The 18,970-nt window shown below is 35.0% G+C and overlaps 1 protein-coding gene across 12 annotated transcripts in view; it reads left to right on the top strand.

The window, feature by feature from the left end:
* RGS22 (regulator of G protein signaling 22) overlaps nucleotides 1-18,970 on the top strand; it is a 180,795-nt gene that overhangs the window by 116,846 nt on the left and 44,979 nt on the right. For 11 of the 12 annotated variants that reach the window (XM_040494102.1, XM_040494103.1, XM_040494101.1 and 8 more), the window contains 5 exons: nucleotides 2,207-2,275; nucleotides 4,857-5,018; nucleotides 10,769-10,948; nucleotides 14,198-14,353; nucleotides 17,497-17,595. In XM_040494102.1, coding sequence (XP_040350036.1) covers nucleotides 2,207-2,275; nucleotides 4,857-5,018; nucleotides 10,769-10,948; nucleotides 14,198-14,353; nucleotides 17,497-17,595 — 666 coding nt within the window. The remainder of the gene's footprint in view (nucleotides 1-2,206; nucleotides 2,276-4,856; nucleotides 5,019-10,768; nucleotides 10,949-14,197; nucleotides 14,354-17,496; nucleotides 17,596-18,970) is intronic. The other variant, XM_040494106.1, reaches the window with a different exon arrangement.

The raw sequence follows: 18,970 nt of genomic DNA, 5'->3' as shown, positions 1-18,970 counted from the left end.
TTCTATTCTATTCTATTCTATTCTATTCTATTCTATTCTATTCTATTCTATTCTGTTCTATTCTATTCTCTCCTATTCTATTCTCTCCTATTCTATTCTCTCCTATTCTATTCTCTCCTATTCTAATTTTAAGTAATCTCTACACCCAGGGTGGGGCTCGAACTCACGACCATCAGATCAAGAGTCCCATCCATGCTGTACTGACTAGGTCAGCCAGGCGCCCCTACAACGTTAAGTTTTATAATCTTAGTTTTCTCATGTGAAAGATAATTAGGGTTAATAAGAGTAATTGCTTCATGAGATAGTTGTGAAGATGAAATAATTATGTTTAGTTTCTTAGCATGGTACCTGGCACACAGCAAACACTCAGATATTACTTATTAATACAGTTATTTTATATTATTATTATTAAGTCCTCATATAAATGGGCAAGGATATACAAGGGGGAAATAAATAAATTATGGTAATTCTGTACTATGCAGATTTCTATAAAAAATGGGAGTAGAAAAATGAGATTTCCACATGTACTTATATGATAGACGTTATTTACTGAGTGAAATAAGATGCAAAACAGTACATAGAAGATGATCCATTACATGTACTTCTATCTCTGTGTCTGTCTATTTGTGTATTCCCTTTTCTTTCTTTTTATTTATCTATCTATCTACCTACCTATCTACCTATATTTGTGTTTATGAAAAAAGATCTAAAAGGATCTGCCTTCTGGGAATGGGTTTGGGGAGGAAGAAGGTTTTTACTTCTTACTTTGTAAAGTGGGATGTTTTGTTTTTGCTTTATTTTTACTTTATAAAGGCACATGTTACTTTGATTATTTAAATTGTCATCACACCTAAAACAGGCAAACCCAATCTTTATAAATTAACACAGGGGCAGAACATATAATTTTGGACTATAGTATGCAAAGCGCATACCATTAGTATTGATCAGGAGGAATCTTAAAAAACTGCCCTTGCAATGCCTGGGTGGCTCAGTCGGTTGAGCATTCGACTCTTGGTGTCAGCTCAGGTCATGATCTTGTGGTCGTGGGATCCAGCCCCATGTGGGGCTCCATGCTGAACATGGAGACTGCTTGTGATTCTCTCTCTCCATCTCTCTTTCTCTCATCTGTCTCCCCCGCTCTCAAAATAAATAAGTAAACATTAAAAAAATGCCTTCTATATTCAGTTTTTTCAAACACTTTGAGCCTTACTTATCGGGAAATACCCTCACTCTTCTGAGCACCTTAAGTTATGGTAAACACAATACAGCTGGGAATATAGAATTTATAGTATGAAGAAGAGCTGTTGTGTTTTAGGCAAAAAGTTCCTGGAAATAAGCTTTGGGACAACTCAAATTTCCTCATTTATTTCCTTCTTGCTCTGGCTCACTAGTATTATTTACCACATTTTCTATGTTTGCCATAATAACTTTATTGTAACTTGTAGCCATTTCCTGACTTAGCATTCTTTGGGTGGCCAGCAACATAAACTGATTCCGGCAACCTTACGCCAAAGACAAAAGAGAAGGGAGAAAATTTATTATAAAATAGTGCTGGAACATCTCACACACTGAGGGGAAGAGTTGGCACCCAAGCTCTAGAAAGGCCAGGGGCCAGGACAGCCCTGGAAACCCAGCGAAAGTTCCCGGACAGCTGTGGCTATAAAAAAGACTCAGTAGTCATGATCCAAGACCTGGTCTCTCTAGGTCAGTGCCTGGATCTATCTGCTGTGGACAGGGAGGTAGATTCACATAGCACAGATTTGGTGGGAGTGGTTCCCAGGGGAAAATATTGTGAACAGGCAATAACCTCAAGAAATATCTACTATATTTCCTCTGTGTCTTGAATAACTTTTGTGTTCTAAAATTAGTTGTGGCTAGAAAAATAGCACCAAAATCTGAGAAGTCCTCATTATCTCTCCAGCTTCAATTTCCATGTAACCCAAAGTGAAACTTCTATTTGCATTTGGGGCAGTACACTAAGGTATTATTATCTTCAGTTGGGAAACTGTTTAGAGAATTTGAGTGACTTGCCCAGGCACTTAGGAAGGGCTTCCATTGCTAAATCGGATCCTCTTTCTCCTAAACTGCACTATCTCTTATCCCTGCTGACCTTTACCTCATTTTTAAAAGTTATTAACTTAGTAAATGATGACAAAAATGTAGGCACTCTGGATAAGTGGGAAAAAATAAATGGTTTTGCTTCTAGGTACAGATGAGGGATGTAGCTGAGGAGCTCTTACTACAGAAGCATGAAAGGAAAATCGGGGTCTGGAAGGCAAGTAGTGTGTGTTATATTCTTCCTCTTGCAACTTCTGCTCTGTCAAAGAATTATTTCTACCCCCCACACACACACACGTATTAAAAGAGACCCTCATCATAGACCCTGCTTTCTAAGCCACCAACTGACCACCGACACATTTAATTGGCTGATGGATTCTGGGGGAAAGTGTGATTCTACCAGCGCTGCCTTCTTAAAGCCCTCTTGAACTGCTAAACCCTAGAAGCGTGCTTTAAATATTGGATGGTAAATGTGTATTTTTGTTTATCTTGCTTGTGATGGATTTATTGAGACAAGCTGTTCGTTCCAGCCTATGATAGTTTATTTATTATTGAGACTGGATTACACAAGAAGAATGAGGTGATGTGTGCAGCAGAATTACTAAGTTAAATTATCTTATATTATGCTCTTTGTTGGAAATTACAGTTTGGCTTTAAAAGAATTAAGATAACTGTCATTTTGGTGATTATTTAAACGACTATGCTATGATACCTTACTAGAAAGTGCCTATTTTGTCTTTCAACAAGCATGATAAACAGTCTTCTTTTTGAGCTTACGAATTTATGTGTACTCATTCTTCCTCAGATCTTGCTGGAATGTGGGACTAGACCCAGGTGACCCCCTACAAACTAACTAACATAAAATTTTATTTGACTATTAGAGGATTATACGTATCTGTTAGGATGCTCTTTTTCTGTATTTTCCTCTTAAAAGGAAATAAACCATTCTTATGTTTGTCTTTTGCTATATTTTTTTATTGAAATACTGAGTAGAATGGGCTTATATTTCATATTGTGCATTATATATTTTGTTATTTTCTGCTTAGTTAAATTACAGGTTTTAGTTAAATTACTTAAGTTTTAGTATCTTAAGAAGCAGGTCTTAAAACATTATTTGCTGAGTGGGTTTTAAATAAACATCCCAGTCTAATACATAATTGTTCCTATTTATAGGGCTGTAATTTTAATACGGAACATATGCTGAGGGTCTTAACTTTTTGACCAGAGAGAACATGACATGTGCCTCACTAAAACAGTGTTAGACATCTAATCGCTCTATCTGGGTTAAGGCACTGCCATTCTAGATTGCCTGGTGTTGCCTTTACTTTTCAGTTTCCAATTCAGATGTCATCCTCAAGACCCTTCTGCAAAGCTTTTGCTACTCCAGGCAGAATTAGTTACTCCTTTTGTGTTCCCATAGTGCCTTTTACATAACTCTCTTAAACACATTGATGGTCACATATGATTTGTTTCAAGAAACTTATTTTATGCCTAACCAATAATGGATATTTATTATGGTGCTTTGACTGATTGTTACTATAATTCCTAAATTCATTTAAAACATTGTTGGGATGATGCTTCTTTGGATGGTTGTAGGCTAAACTCAGATTTAGGGAATGTTAATAAAACTTATCCAGTAAAATAATTACTATTCAGTAAATTCAGTAAAATCTATGTCTTATGTTTTTTAATCTGAGAGGCTAAAGAGGAATGGATATGTGATCTAAAATGGTCAAAATTTTAAAAGTAGACATCTTGTATTTCAAAATTGTGAAGATATAAACTAAGTATTACCTTTAAGCATTACTAAAACACTATGGGTCCTTCTGGCTTTTTTGTTATGTAAAGTAAATCCTCAGAGGAAGTTTATTATTAAAAATAATGTATTAATGATGATTTCTTCTATTATGAAGTATTAATAACAATTTTATTAAAATAATACAAAGATGTGTCACCTGAAAACATTATTTTTTTCTTTAAAAAATTTTTTTTCAACGTTTATTTATTTTTGGGACAGAGAGAGACAGAGCATGAACGGGGGAGGGGCAGAGAGAGAGGAAGACACAGAATTGGAAACAGGCTCCAGGCTCCGAGCCATCAGCCCAGAGCCTGACGCGGGGCTCGAACTCACGGACTGCGAGATCGTGACCTGGCTGAAGTCGGACGCTTAACCGACTGCGCCACCCAGGCGCCCCAACATTATTTTTTTCTAAATAGAAGCTCCACAACTAATTTCCTGCTTAAATTAACAAGATTTGGTAATTTTTTTTAAAGATGTGAAAAAATATCTTAAATGTTCAAGTGCTCTTACTCCTTAAAAGGGAGGAGAGTTATATATTAATACGTAACATATATATTACATATATGGTACATTATGTACTATATATATGATATACATATGTAATTACAAAATACATAATAATAATGTAACAATATATATCATAACATTATGATTATATTTTTCTGTTTAAGCGCAGAACTCACACAGTGCACTAAAGTGTAGTTCTTCACCTTAGTCGCAAAATGTAATGACATCCTTAATCAATGTAGTTATATGTTCTGAATCATCCAATCATTTATTTTTCTCTCCACCTCTAAAAACCTGATGCCATAAAAATATAAAGGAGAGAAAAGGGAGAACAGAGGGGTAAAGGGTGCCAAATTCTATTGTATCCTTGCCATAAATTTCAACAACCCAAAGTAAAGGAGGTTGAATGTGGTAATGTTTAGCCTAATAAATGACTTTATTATTGTTTTTTAGAACACAGCTAATTTTCTGTATTTTCTGTTATGGACAGCCTGTGGAGAGTAAATGGATATCTTCATCTTGTGAAATCCTGGCTTTTCGTAAAGCATTATTGAATCCAGTTACCGCAAGACAGTTTCAACGGTTTGTGGCTCTAAAAGGAGATTTATTGGAAAACGGGGTACTCTTTTGGCAAGAAGTACAAAAATATAAGGTATTATATTGGAAGCTGGAGAAAACCACCTCTTTTTGTGGAGGAAATGCACTAACACACCAGATTCTTAATTGTAACTATATGGACAAGATTTGTATTAAGATATTCCAATTTTGTCATCTTCATACCAATATGTAAATGTTGAGGTATTTATTGTTCTATGTTAGATACATTTATTATTAAACGGTGAAGAGTAAGCATGAGCCCTGAAATGATAGAATTAGATTTTTCAAGGTATTCACAGATATTATGACTTAATGAGAACCTTTCTCAAAAGAGTTTTAATTACATTTTTGCATAGCATTTCTCTATAAATGTACTATAGACATTTTTTCCTGAAGATATCCATATTCAGTACTTGAACCAAGACCTCTTTCCCAGAATTTCTCCCAACCATATTTCCAGCAATGGTAATCAAAGATAGCAGGTTATTGATAAATAAACCAACAGAGATGAGAGGAGCTTTTCTATTAGCAAGAATGGCCACAGAGCGCTTGGACGGCTCAGTTGGTTGAGTGTCAGAATCTTGATTTTTGCTCAGGTCATGATCTCATGGTCATGGAATTGAGCCCTATATCAGGCTCCACGCTGGACTTGGAGCCTACTTAGTGTTCTCTCCCTTCCTCTTCTTCTACCTCTTCCCTGCTTATGTGTGTGCACTCTCTCTCTCTCTCAAAGAATAAAAAAATAAAAATAAATAAGAAAGAATGGCCACATTCTAAACAAAACAAAAACAAATAAGTCGAAGAACAAGTGGTTAGGCACTTGTTTTTTAGGTTTAAGTGTTCATTGAAATCATATTGAATCTTTGCATTAAAGAAAGGAAAGGACTTTCTAGGTATTTAATCTAGAATTGAATATAGGAATGTTGTTTAGAAATACTTAAGAGGAGGCATCCAGACTCTGCCTAAATGCTCCCTTGGGTAACAGATTCATTTCTGGGCAAGTAGCCTATTTTGTCCCATTATAAAAGTAGAGAATAAAAATAAAACTGGAATTCAAGAGGATAATACTTTCAATTGGTCTTATAATCTAAGTATGAATGATGTAATAAAAATATTCTGCAAGCATTTATATTCTATATAGTTAGCAATTTCTCAATAAAGTCTATCTCCAAACTTTCTCCAACATGCCGTGAAACTCTTTTCTACCCTTTTCTGTTATGAACAGTTTTTGTACTCTTCTCACCTTAGAAATTTTCTCAGAAAAAAATATTTTGAGATAAGTTTTTTCAAAGTCTGTCACAAGATAAGCAATATTAAAATAATTTTTTTTAATTAAGAGGTAGAGCCTGTTTTCCAGAAAAGGCAGCTGTTGTGAGTGGGCAGAATTATTTTTAAGCTAATAAGAATATGAATAAGCCCAACCCTGCTAGGACAGAGGTAATACAATAAAATTTGCAAGAAAGGCATTTTAAGAAACCACACTCATAGAAAGTCAACCCTTAGTTGTGTGACCACTTCTTCTTCAAAGCTGTCCTTGGTCTTCATTTAAATATCTTTTTTTTTCCTTCCCCTCCTCCATGGGTTCCTGTTAAGTTTCTCAGGATCCACATAAGAGTGAAACCATATGGTATCTGTCTTTCTCTGTATGGCTTATTTCACTTAGCATTACACTCTCCAAAAAAAAGAGGTTAGAGTGGGAGAGAGCCAAAGCATAAGAGACTGTTGAGAACTGAGAACAAACTAAGGGTTGATGGGGGGTGGGAGGGAGGAGAGGCTGGGTGATGGGTATTGAGGAGGGCACCTTTTGGGATGAGCACTGGGTGTTGTATGGAAACCAATTTGACAATAAATTTCATATATAAATAAAAAAAAATAAATATCTTTTTTTGTGGTATAGAATGGAGGACATACAGTTCTAGGTAGCTATTAAAAATCATGCTATAGGAGGGAATTTGTTCATTCAGTAAGCATTTATTAAGTACCTAGTATGCCAGCCATTAAGCTAAATAGTAGGAATAAAAAGTAAATACAATACATTGCTTTCCCTCAAGGAGGGGGACATCCATGAAAACAAATAACATGAAAGAGTATTGATTATGATCCATGTTCTAACTAGGTATAGTTTTGGCGCCGAGAGGGAATGATGCAGGGAGCGTAGTAGGTCAAGCAAATCTTAGCAGAAGCGATAATATTTGAATTGGGTCTTGAGAGAATTTGCTAGGTGGAAAGCTTTACACCTGGCAAAATCTTACTGAACTCACTTTTATATAGCTTACTCTTATTAAGTGCTTGCTATCTGGCACATGTTATCTTAATTCTTTTCATGTAACAACTAATTTATTCTTTATAAGAATCCTAGTAGGTCAAAACTGTTATTCTTGCCATTTAATAGATGAAGAAGCTGAGGCACAGAAGGGTTAAGAAACTCCTGACATCACGCAGCTAATTAAGTGGTAGAGCTTGAGTTTGAACGAAGGCATTCTATTGCTGAAGTTTATGCCCTTAACCACTAAGTTATGTTCCCTGCCCCCAGCAAAGATTGTGGTAATATGCTAAGAGATAAAGATCTGGGTTCTTTCCATATTTTTGCAATTCAGAACAATGATTAATCAGTGTTCTTAAACACTGTTCTGAATTGTGAATATTTGGGAAGAACCTAGATACTCTGCAGCCATTAAAAATCATGCTGTAGGAGAATAATCAATGATGGGAAAGGATATTTTTTTTTAAAAACCTAGTTACTATAAAACACCATACTTTAATCTAAAGTGTGTGTGTACATGTATGTGTGTGTGTGTGTGTGTGTGTGTGTGTGTATGTGTGTGTCCATAGACAAAAACTGGAAGAGTATATTCATCCAGCAAATACTTTTTGAACATCTACCAAGGGCCATGAAAAATCCTGAGGATGCAACCATCATCAAAATAGTCTTCCCTCTTAGAGCTTACACTGTCATGGGAGGGACAGATGAGCGATAGACAAGGCAGTTGTAAGACTGTGACTAGGGCAGTGGTGATGGAAGCTCAGGGGGTAATGGGAGTACCTAAGATAGACATCTCTCCTGAACTGAGGGAGTCACCAAAAGCCTTGTAGAGGAAACTCTGTTTAAACTGAGCCCTTATGCTGCTGTTAGTGCACAGCCCGCTTTGGATCCTCTCTCCCCCTTTCTCTCTGCCCCTCCCCTGCTTCCTCTCTCAAAAATAAATAAACATTTAAAAAAATAAACTGGGACCTTAATGATAGGTAACGTTAACTGAGCTAATGGCATAGTAGGGCAGAACAATTAGAAAAGAAAATCAATTCTGATTTTTGTCCCTTCACCCTCAAAATGAAAACTCCAAAAACTTGTTATTTCACAAGCCTTATATTCCATATTTATAAATGAGGCTTACCAAATAATTATATATGATAATCTCACTAGTAATGGGAAAAAATACGCATTTGGTAACACATCTAACATATGTTGTATAAATACGCATTTTCTGAGGGGGGGTTCTAAATTGAGTTAAAAATGCTAACTGTTGTCTTTTTTTTTTCTTTAAATTTTTTTTTTCAACGTTTTTATTTATTTTTGGGACAGAGAGAGACAGAGCATGAGCGGGGGAGGGGCAGAGAGAGAGGGAGACACAGAATTGGAAACAGGCTCCAGGCTCCGAGCCATCAGCCCAGAGCCTGACACGGGGCTCGAACTCACGGACCGCGAGATCGTGACCTGGCTGAAGTCGGACGCTTAACCGACTGCGCCACCCAGGCGCCCCAACTGTTGTCTTAATGTAACATTTATATCAAGCTTTTTCCACATATAACTTATGTAGGATTTTATATGGCCAGCACTTAAATTCTTGTTTCTTTAATAGTGCCCATAAGATAGTGATTACAATGCCCATCATACAGTGAGTACTTAAGTGTTAGCTCATTTCTGGCCTAGAATTACAAGTTTCCAAATTTGTTTGCTTTCTTGTGATTTGGAGAACAATGTCTTTGACAGAGAAATGCCATAAACTCAAGCTAAGCTACCTCTTTATTTTAAAAAATGATAGCTCTGCATTTGTCACATAAAACTGGGCCTTTTAAATGTATGGTCCCTATTTTTGAGTTCTTTGGGTATAAGGAAGATAATTTAATAGGTTAACTATAAAAGTATAAATACTAAAAGATACATAATGGCGCACCTGTCACTGCCAACATCCTGCTTATATTGCCCTTTTTGCTTTAAAATTTGTTTTAATTTATTTTAATTAATTAATTATATTTATTTTTATTTAAATTCAAGTTAGTTAACATACAGTGTAATAACGATTTTGGGAATAGAATTTAGTGATTCATTACTTACATGTAACACCCAGTGCTCATCCCAGCAAATGCCCTCCTTAATACCCATCACCCACTTAGCCCATCCCCCTACCCCACACCCCTCCAGCAACCTTCAATTTGTCCTCTGTATTTAAGAGTCTCTTAATGGTTTGCCTCCCTCTCTGTTTTTATCTTATTTTTCCTTCCCTTCCCCAATGTTCATCTGTTGTGTTTCTTACATTCCACATATGAGTGAAATCATATGGTATTTGTCTTTTTCTGACTTATTTAGCTTAGCATAATACACTCTAGTTCTATCCACGTTGTGGCAAATGGCAAGATTTCGTTCTTTTGATTGCCAAGTAGTATTCCAGTGTGTGTGTGTGTGTGTGTGTGTGTGTGTGTGTGTGTGTGTGTATAATATCTTCTTTATCCATTCATTAGTTGACAGACAGTTTGGCTACTGATTATAGCACTGCTATAAGCATCGGGGTGCATGTGCCCCTTTAAATCAGCATTTTTGTATCCTTTGGATAAGGACCTAGTAGTGCCATTGCTGGGTCATAGGGTAGTTTCTATTTTTAATTTTTTGAGGAACCTCCATACTGTTTTCCAGAGTGATTGCACCACTTTGCATTCCCACCAGCAGTGCACAAGGGTTCCCCTTTCTCCACATCCTTGCCAACTTCTACAAGTTGTTTCCTAAGTTGTTAACTTTAGCCATCCTGACAGGCATGAGGTGGTATCTCATTGTGGTTTTGATTTGTAGTTCCCTGACGATGAGTGATGTTGAGCATCTTTTCATGTGTCTATTAGCCATCTGGAGGTCTTTTTTGGAAAAGTGTCCGTTCATGTTTTTCATTTCTTCACTGGATTATTTGTTTTCTTGGGTGTTGAGTTTGATACATTTTTTATAGATTTTGGATACTAACCCTTAATCCAATATGCCATTTGCAATCATATTGCCCTTTCGAGCCTAAGTCACCTTGGTGTTGAAGCAGTTTTGGTTGGGAAAGCGTTTACATCTACTTGCAGATTGAGTTAGGTACCCGTTTTCAGTGTTCTCCTAGGATCCTGTGTACACCTCTACTGTAGTACTTATTAGCTAACTCATATTGAAGTAATGTGTTCTCTTTCTTCTCCTCCAGTAAGATTGAGCCTTTAAAGGCAGATACTATCTTGGGGCTCAGCTGGTATATAGTAGGCACCCAATATAAATTTGCCAAATGAGTCAAAGTAGACTTTGAAGCTGTTCCTTTACCTAGGAGTAGAAGCACTCAAGGGTAAATGAAACCTGTATTTATGTACGATGTATGCATCAACGTCTTAGGTTCCTCAAACCCAAGAGAAATAGAAGATACCATTTTATAGAAAGATAGCTTTCACATGTCCTCATGTCCTCTTGATCTGAAGTTAAAATCTATGTATTACTGGAAGATGTATTGCCACAATTCTACGAAGTGTTCTAGGAATGCGTTAATCATATATTGTTCTCTCTTTCCTCCTGTTCAGGACTTGTGCCATTCTCATTGTGATGAGTCCATCATTCACAAGAAGATCATGACTATTATCAACTGCTTTATTAATTCTAGTATTCCACCAGCTTTACAAATTGACATTCCAATAGAGCAAGCCCAGAAGATTATTGAACACAGGAAGGAGTTAGGACCGTATGTATTTAGAGAGGCACAGGTAAGAGATCAGGGCATGCAGTATCAGTTAAGCGTATTTTAAAATACATTAACAATCTAGATATTCTTTTAAAGATTTTGCATTATTCATATTTGACAGGGTTACAACCTTCCTTCCTTAACTGAGATTACTTCTATTTAATGAAAAAATATTTGCATATTCCACAGAACATAAGAAACTAATAACTTACTATTTTGTTGATAATACACAGCAAATATAATTATTTAAATACTATCCTTGACTTTCTATGATTATCATTTTTGTTTTTAGCTTATAAAACTCCAGCCAATTCCTCCTTCCTTTCCCACCATTCATGTTTCCTTTAGAAAATCTGCTACCACAAATATGTGTAAAATATGTGTGTCCCAAGATTTGTGTATTTTTAAAGATTGGAATATTCACATAGCTCATAAAATAAGTGAGAGGAGATTTAAGTACCTAACCAACACAAAGTACACAAGCTCATGAAAAGAAAATCATGCCTGTTAACCTGCTCAAGTTACTTCTTTTTAAGATAAATAATAGAAAACAGTGATTTGGTGGACATAATTTATTTGCATTTTTAAAAGCCTTTTAGTGATGTTGTTCTTGAAAAATGATTAAGAAAAATAAATTATAATAGGGGTAATAGGGAAGGCCATGTCATGATTTAAGTGATATGAACCAGAGATTTAGGATACGATTGCCCTTGAGCATGGAAAAAAGGCCATTATTCCTTAACATTCATTTGTGAGCCAGCTGTGTTCTACGTCCTCTGAGGAACTGAAATGGACTCATAATCCAAATTATGCATTAAAATAGGTGAAAATACAGATGAATGATTGAGGAAGTGCTAAAGAGAAATAGAGAAAACATGGTGCCAGAATCGTAGTATGTTTGTGAAAAGATCTTAGAGATCACTTAGCCTAGCCTAGGTCTCTGGATAACCAGGCCAGGGCTTGCCCATCTACATCAAAGACCTTGAGTTTGCAAGTTCATGTCTGGAACTGCTTATATTGGTTGGTTTTGCCATATTGTCTAGGGATTGAAGCCAGCAAACTGTACTGGAGTCCTCTAGTTTATGCATTCTACTTGATTTCCTAAAATAGAGTCCTAGACATAATTTAAATGTGGACTTTAGAGCATCAGAAAATAAGAGAATCTTTCTATAGAGTCCTCACCCCACCAAACTGATTATTCCTCCTGCATTTCCTAAGGAAGCTCAGGGAATAGCATCACCTTCTACCCAGGTGTGCAAACCAGAGGTCTGGTTGCACATGTCTTACCACTCCCTGCCCTCACCCACCAGTCTTGCTGAAATATCTCTGGTTCTACAAAGGAGCCTTATTCTCTTCCCTCCTGAGTTTTTTGTGTTATCATCTTCTCTCCCTTGTGCTTCTGTAACATCCTGCATGTGTTTCTGTTTATCGCACAAAACTGAAAATGACTATTTTTATGCTGACTTTCCCATCTGATCGTAAGGTGTTTGAGGGCAAGGCATGTTTCTTATTTATCCTTGTGGCCCAAATGCCTAGCACAGAATAGGCGCTCGATAACATACTTGAACTCATGGATGATTGACATGAGAAGGGATCTATTGTGACAGAAAGGAGTAAAATCAAATTGGAAATGAGAGCAAAGTTAAGTGAAAGGGCTGCATAGTAGATAAAAAAGCCTATTGCCTGTTCTAATATTGTTAGCAGTGTGACCTTTTCCTATCCCCCACCGGCACCCCTAATAACTTTGAAGTTTTCTTCACTCAACCAAATTTTCACTGGCCCTTTTAACTCACACTAAAGTCATTGCCCATCTACTGCCAGTGAGCAAAGTAGCTCTATATTTATTGCAACATTTTCCTACCTACAGTTTGATTATCTTTTGAGGTTCTCGTGGTACAGAGTAATTTTTGTGACTAACACATATGTTATTAACTTAAAATCTTAATTGCAGCTTTTAGGAGTAGAGTCGTTTTATGTCTGCCATTGAAAAATTGTGTTCTAATTGAATGACGTTTGCTGGAAGACTTTCTAGATGGAAATAAATGTATTTGAGAGCAGGGAATGACTCAGGTTTTGGATAGATAACTGAGAAGTAGGGTCAATAGTTGGTAAATAGAGAAGGAAGAGGAGTATTTGTTTAAGAAGTTCATATAGAAACTACCACGATCCCTTGACATTAGATCAGGGGATTACTTAAATAAAGATATAGCAGGTAAATGTAAATGAAATTTGGTTTAAAGCCTACATTTAATCAAAGAAAGTATCTATAGCTTTTGTGATCACAATGCCAAGAGGCTACAGAATTAAATGATAAAACTGTAGTTTAAAAGGAATAAAAAATTTTAGAATTACTAATAATATTCATGTACAGAAAAGAGGAGTAATGAAATATACCAGCCAGTTGAGGACTCTATTGATCACTGCAGCACTTACTTTTTATAAATTCCTCTTTTCCTCTGAAGAGTTGGCTTGGAGCCTAATGGGATGGTTCAGTTTTCTCTAGGGCATTAGGTAAAGGCCATTCCTAGTAACAAGATGTTGGACTTGATCTGATGTGGCAGGTCCTACCTTCTTGGAAGTAATATATGCCTCTGGAACTAATGGAAATACTTGGCATGGGACTTTGAGCAACAATTCTTATCTCTATAAATATCACAATTAATCACTTAATGTGGAGTGTCCTCATAGAAAGCCTTTGTCCGGGATACCACCCTGCTTTTTAAATGTTACTTTTCTTGCTCTCACATAAAAGAGATTATATCATTTAAAAGTTACTCAAGATTTATTTTTAGATCTGCGGCTTTGTTTAAGAGCTTTTCCAGAGGTATTTCCTTTCTCTAAAAGAAAGAAAAAAGGGGCACAGAGGCGTTCCTCTTGATGGACTGAATATTTGGAATACTTGCATAAAACAGCAGAGTGTGTGGCAGATCAACTAGTGTATGTTTTAAAAGAAAACATAAATTTCTTATTTAAAAAGACCTAATGGATTCTTTATTAATACAATCAATTGGTTAGGGAAACATAAAGAATAAAGTAACTTTTAAGTATATGGTTTTATTTTTAAAGAAAGACTTCTCATTGGTAGTAAAAAACATTGATGATAAGCATGTGCTGAGCTAAACTATGCCAAGATGTCTGGAGACAGTAAGTTGGAGGAAACACGCTGTATATTAAAGATAGAATAGTTAATCCATTATTATGGTGAATTAGAGTTTAAATTGGTACATTTGTGTAAAATTGTAATCTGAGACATACTTTGTTTTTTATACAGATGACAATTTTTGGGGTTCTATTTAAATTTTGGCCTCAGTTTTGCGAGTTTAGGAAGAACTTAACTGATGAAAAAATTATGAGTGTTTTAGAGAGAAGACAAGAATATAATAAGAAAAAAAAATTGGCAGTCACAGAAGACGAGAAATTTGCAAAGGTAAGACAAGACTCATTTTGAGTTGAGTCAGACTTTTAAAAGGTATGTGGTGTGTATGAATTTGCAGAAGAATTCAGGTTGGGGAAAATACAGAGACATTATAGAATACAGATTTTAGTGGCTTTTAAGCCTTTAGCCAGAGGTTTCAGACTTTGTTTTGAATTTCTCAAAATACATCTCAAATGTCACCTCTTCCATGTGAAAGCTTTCTTGACCCTCCTAGGTCACACAAGCAGTTCACATCCACTGTAGTAACATTCCTACCTCTCTTGGAGAATGCTTTATATTGTCTCATGAATAAGTTTTTGCATCTGTCATTCTCACTGGACTGAGATTCCCAAGGATAGTATTTGTCTTGTGCATCTGTGTATCATAGCGCTTAGACCAGTGTCCAGTACAGGCTCAATTATTAAGCAGTGTTTACTGAGTAAATCAGGAACGAAAACAAAAATGAATGAATGAAAAAAATGTTATGTACTCATGGGAAAGCATTTTCAATATTACAATAACAAACTGATACATTGACCACAAAATTTATAAATATGAATTATAAATTGCCCAGCCTGCCTATTTGTCTGTCAATCTGTCCATTTATTCACCCATTCATCTGTCTGTCTCTTTATATTGATCTACTTTCTTTGAATTGAAAAAGGCTAACTGCTCATGACTAATGTATTTTATTTACTTGCAAGCTTATACCTATTCTATTTTTTTAAAAGAAATTTAGAAGGTATCAAAAAATACAAAAGTAATATGATGACAAACACTGCTAACATTTTGCCTCATTTTTTTTCCCCTCATTAAAATATGGTAGAAAGAGTAAATACTGCAGAAAGAGCAAACTCTCTTAACCCCAGCTCTGAGTTCCATAACCCTCCCCATCCCGAAGAGCAACCATTAAACTTGGGATATATTCTTCCAGCTCTTTTTAAAGATAGTGTTTTATACATATATATGGTGTCATAAACAATGTAGAGGACTGTGGAGGTTCTCAAAAAACTGCCAAACTTCTCCAAAGCTGCAAAACCAACTTGCTCTGTTCTGATGTTTGTATGGTGTATCTTTTTTCATTCCTTTACTTTCTATATCATTATATTTCAATTAAGTTTCCTATAAACAGCATATAGTTGGGTCACGGTGGTGTTTTTTAAATCTATTTTGCCAATTTCTGTCTTTTATTTGGTGTGTTTAGTCTCTTTGTCTTTATTATGGTTTTTAATATGCCTGCCATTTTATTTCTTGTTTTGATTGTTCCCTCTATTTTTCATTTTTTTCTGTTTCCTTTGTCTTGCATTCTTGTGGATTACTTGTATATTTCTTAGAATTTTATTTTGGTGTATCTTTGTTTAGATATTTTAGTGGTTGCTTTAGATACTACATTATAGATACATAACTTTTCCCAGTCTATTGGTGTTAACATTTTCCCAGTTTGACTAGAGTCTAGAAACTAACCACCCCCCCACTTTAAGTCTTTTTCCCTCTCTTGTTTATAGTTATTTTAAATATTTCCTCAGCATATACTGAGAACCACATCGGTATTATTGATGGTTGAGGAAAATATAAGGCATTTCAAAGTGAGCAGAAAATGGCAGATGGTATCCATATAAAGCCATCATAAGAATAAAACAGAAAATGAAAACTCTGACATTTTATAATTTTTGTTTCAACCATCAAACATAAATTAGGAAACTCAAGGAGGGAGGAAAAGGCTATTATATTAACCCATACTTCTGCTGTTCCCATTTTTCTTCCTTCCTGATATTCCAAGATTTATTATTTTCTTCTGTCCTTTCCCTATAGGTAAGGTATTGTTTCTTACTTACTGCCTTCAAGATTTTTTCTTTGTCTTTGGCTTTCAGAATTTGATTATGATATGTCTCGTGTGGATTTCTTTGTACTTATTCTGTTTGAGGATTGCTCAGATTCCTGAGTCTGTAGGCTTATGTCTTTGCAAAGTGGTTTTTTTTTGGGGGGGGGGGCAGATTTATATGCATATCATATGTGTGTATATATGTGTATATTTAAACTTTTTGATACATATATATGATACATATACATATTATGTACCATGTGTATGCATGTGTATGGATCAGAAAGTGTATATAAATAATATGTGTATAAATCCCCTACCTATCTCTCTATTCAATCAAATTTTTTCTCCCTTGGGTACCTTATAGCTTCATTTTTCAGAGATTTTTGTCTTTTTTTCTTCAGTCTTCTTTTAAGTTCAGTAAACTCATTTTACTTTTTATATTTTTGGTCTATTTTTGGCCCAAGTTTCTGCATTTATGATTTGGTGTATTATTTTATGTATACAAATGTTTATATAGGAATATTTAATTAATTTTGGGTGCCTATGTTATAGTTTTCCTCTGATTCATGACTAGATTTCTTGGAGAGTTCTGTCATCAACTAGCATCATTTATAATCATAAAAAAAAAAAATCGAATAGCTTAAGTTCCCAGTAGCAGGCATTGATTAAATTATCTGTGATACATACCTTTACTAGACTATTATTTACCTGTTGAAGTGATGATATAGTTGATTTTTTTATCACTCAAGATTTGAGTGCTTAGAACAGTTAATTCATTGATGATGCATTTTATACATTTCATTATCCACATATTCAGGTGTATACTATATATTGAATTGTAGGCATACTGGTGAATGACACTAAGACCCTCCCCTTTACATTTCCACTAGAAATATTTTCACAACAATTTGCATGAAAAAGCAGATTTCAAAAAAGCACATATAGTGTGATTCCATTTGTATGAAATTTATGTAATAAAATATAAATACTAAAATTACAGGTTATATCTATGTCTTTCCCTAGTGAGAAGCGTGGATGGATGTTTATGAAAAGGTTTACAGTGGTTTTTCCTAGATGCCAGAATTGGGTGGCAATTTTTACATTCCACTTCATAATTTATCACTCATTTTTAAATATTTTTATATTAGTAGGAAATAAATGTAAAGAGTTCATAAATGATGTCAAATTAGTAACACTGACTTGATGCGACCTCGAGTGTGGTACTCATTACAAGATATTTTTTCATCTAATGTTATGACTCCTTAGCTGTAAGTTTATACTAGTAGAGTTTTACCCCCCCCTTTTTTTTAATAACTTAATATAATTACAGGATGGAAGCAAACAATATGCAAGTTCTTCAGGATCTGCTATCAAAATAGCTGCTTTACCCAGTGACCCAGTTTTCAGCCTGCAAGCATATGGTCGACAGGTAAGCTGTACGGGTGTTACAGATACTACTTCTTTAAAACATTGGATAGTAGAATGCAGTAACTCAGTTATTGTCCAGTAGTAGAGTTGTGCTTGTTTGAAAATGAGGGTAAAATTATTCTAGGAGAGATTGGAAGGGAATTCCCTTGAGCCTTCAGAGACTATTAAAATTTCAGCTGATCCTGGACAATATAATAAAAGAAAATACTTTTTTATACACATGAAGAAGATTTAAGTGGCAGCAGTTGAAATGACTAGCTTATTGAAAAAGAGAATAAGGCAGATAGGGAACAAGACAGAATACACTTGGTTGACATATTCTTGGGTTTAAAAAAAAGAAAGAAAAATGTCAAAGCCTTAATCTCAAATTTCTTAATTCTTTGAAGTGCTCATAAAATTGGCCGGTACATGACCATCAATGAATACATTTACAATTTTTATGTTTATATTTACATTTAACTTGTAAATTAATATCACGTCCCTGAAATTTCATAAGTCATGTCCATTTTTAATGACTTGTGTTTGCATCTTAAGAGGATTCTAGCTCAAGAAACAATCTTTTTGGCATTTAAGAATGTCAAATAAATTCAGCCGCTCAATAAAGATAACTGATAGACTATAAAGCTATTATTGAGACAAGGGGAATGTCAATTTTGTGACACCATATATTGAAAAAGGTAACCTCTAAAGTGTATGATATGTAATAATGCCATTGGGAAAAACATTTATTAGCAAATGACTAGCATTAAATTTCAGAAACGTGGTATAAAAAAGGGTGAAATGTGGAACTAGAGATAACAAGCTTCTAATTTTCAATGTCATTTACAAGTCAGTGTTACCTGGGAGCCTGAAAAAAAATCCCTGAATTTGCTTTGAGCCTGTTTCCTTGTCTGTTAAAAGGAGAAAGTGTGAGAAAAAGGAATGGTTATGATGACAATCTCCTGTCATATATCTCAAGAGTTTCGTAAGAAACTAAAAAGCTTTTGGAAACCAAAGGCATTTCCTAAATGTAAATTATTATTGTTATTGCTATTGAAGAGATACATGTTGAATTACTCTAGCAATTGGTACAGTGATAATACTGTGCCATTTTGCAAGTGTGGATTCTCTGTATGTGCATTTGTTTCTGATAGATTTTGCACATTTAAGAATTGTAATTAATACAAATGCAAAACTACCCCCCTCAAAAAAACTTGGATCTCTCTTGAGCACCTAAATTCATAATCAAATGAAATATATATATATATAGGTGCGTGAATAGCTGTAAAGAACTCCATAAAGCCTTTGCAACATTGATTCACTGAGAAATAGTTATAACTCATATAGTTCTAGACACATCATTGAATTGTCCTATTCAATGATCTGTTATTGAAGTT

The sequence above is a fragment of the Herpailurus yagouaroundi genome, unplaced genomic scaffold (genome assembly GCF_014898765.1).
Source record: "Herpailurus yagouaroundi ecotype Mexico unplaced genomic scaffold, PumYag 186, whole genome shotgun sequence".
Classification (NCBI taxonomy): Eukaryota; Metazoa; Chordata; class Mammalia; order Carnivora; family Felidae; genus Herpailurus; species Herpailurus yagouaroundi.
The sequence above is the reverse complement of the archived record's forward strand: the minus strand, read 5'-3'. Positions and strand labels throughout refer to the sequence as shown.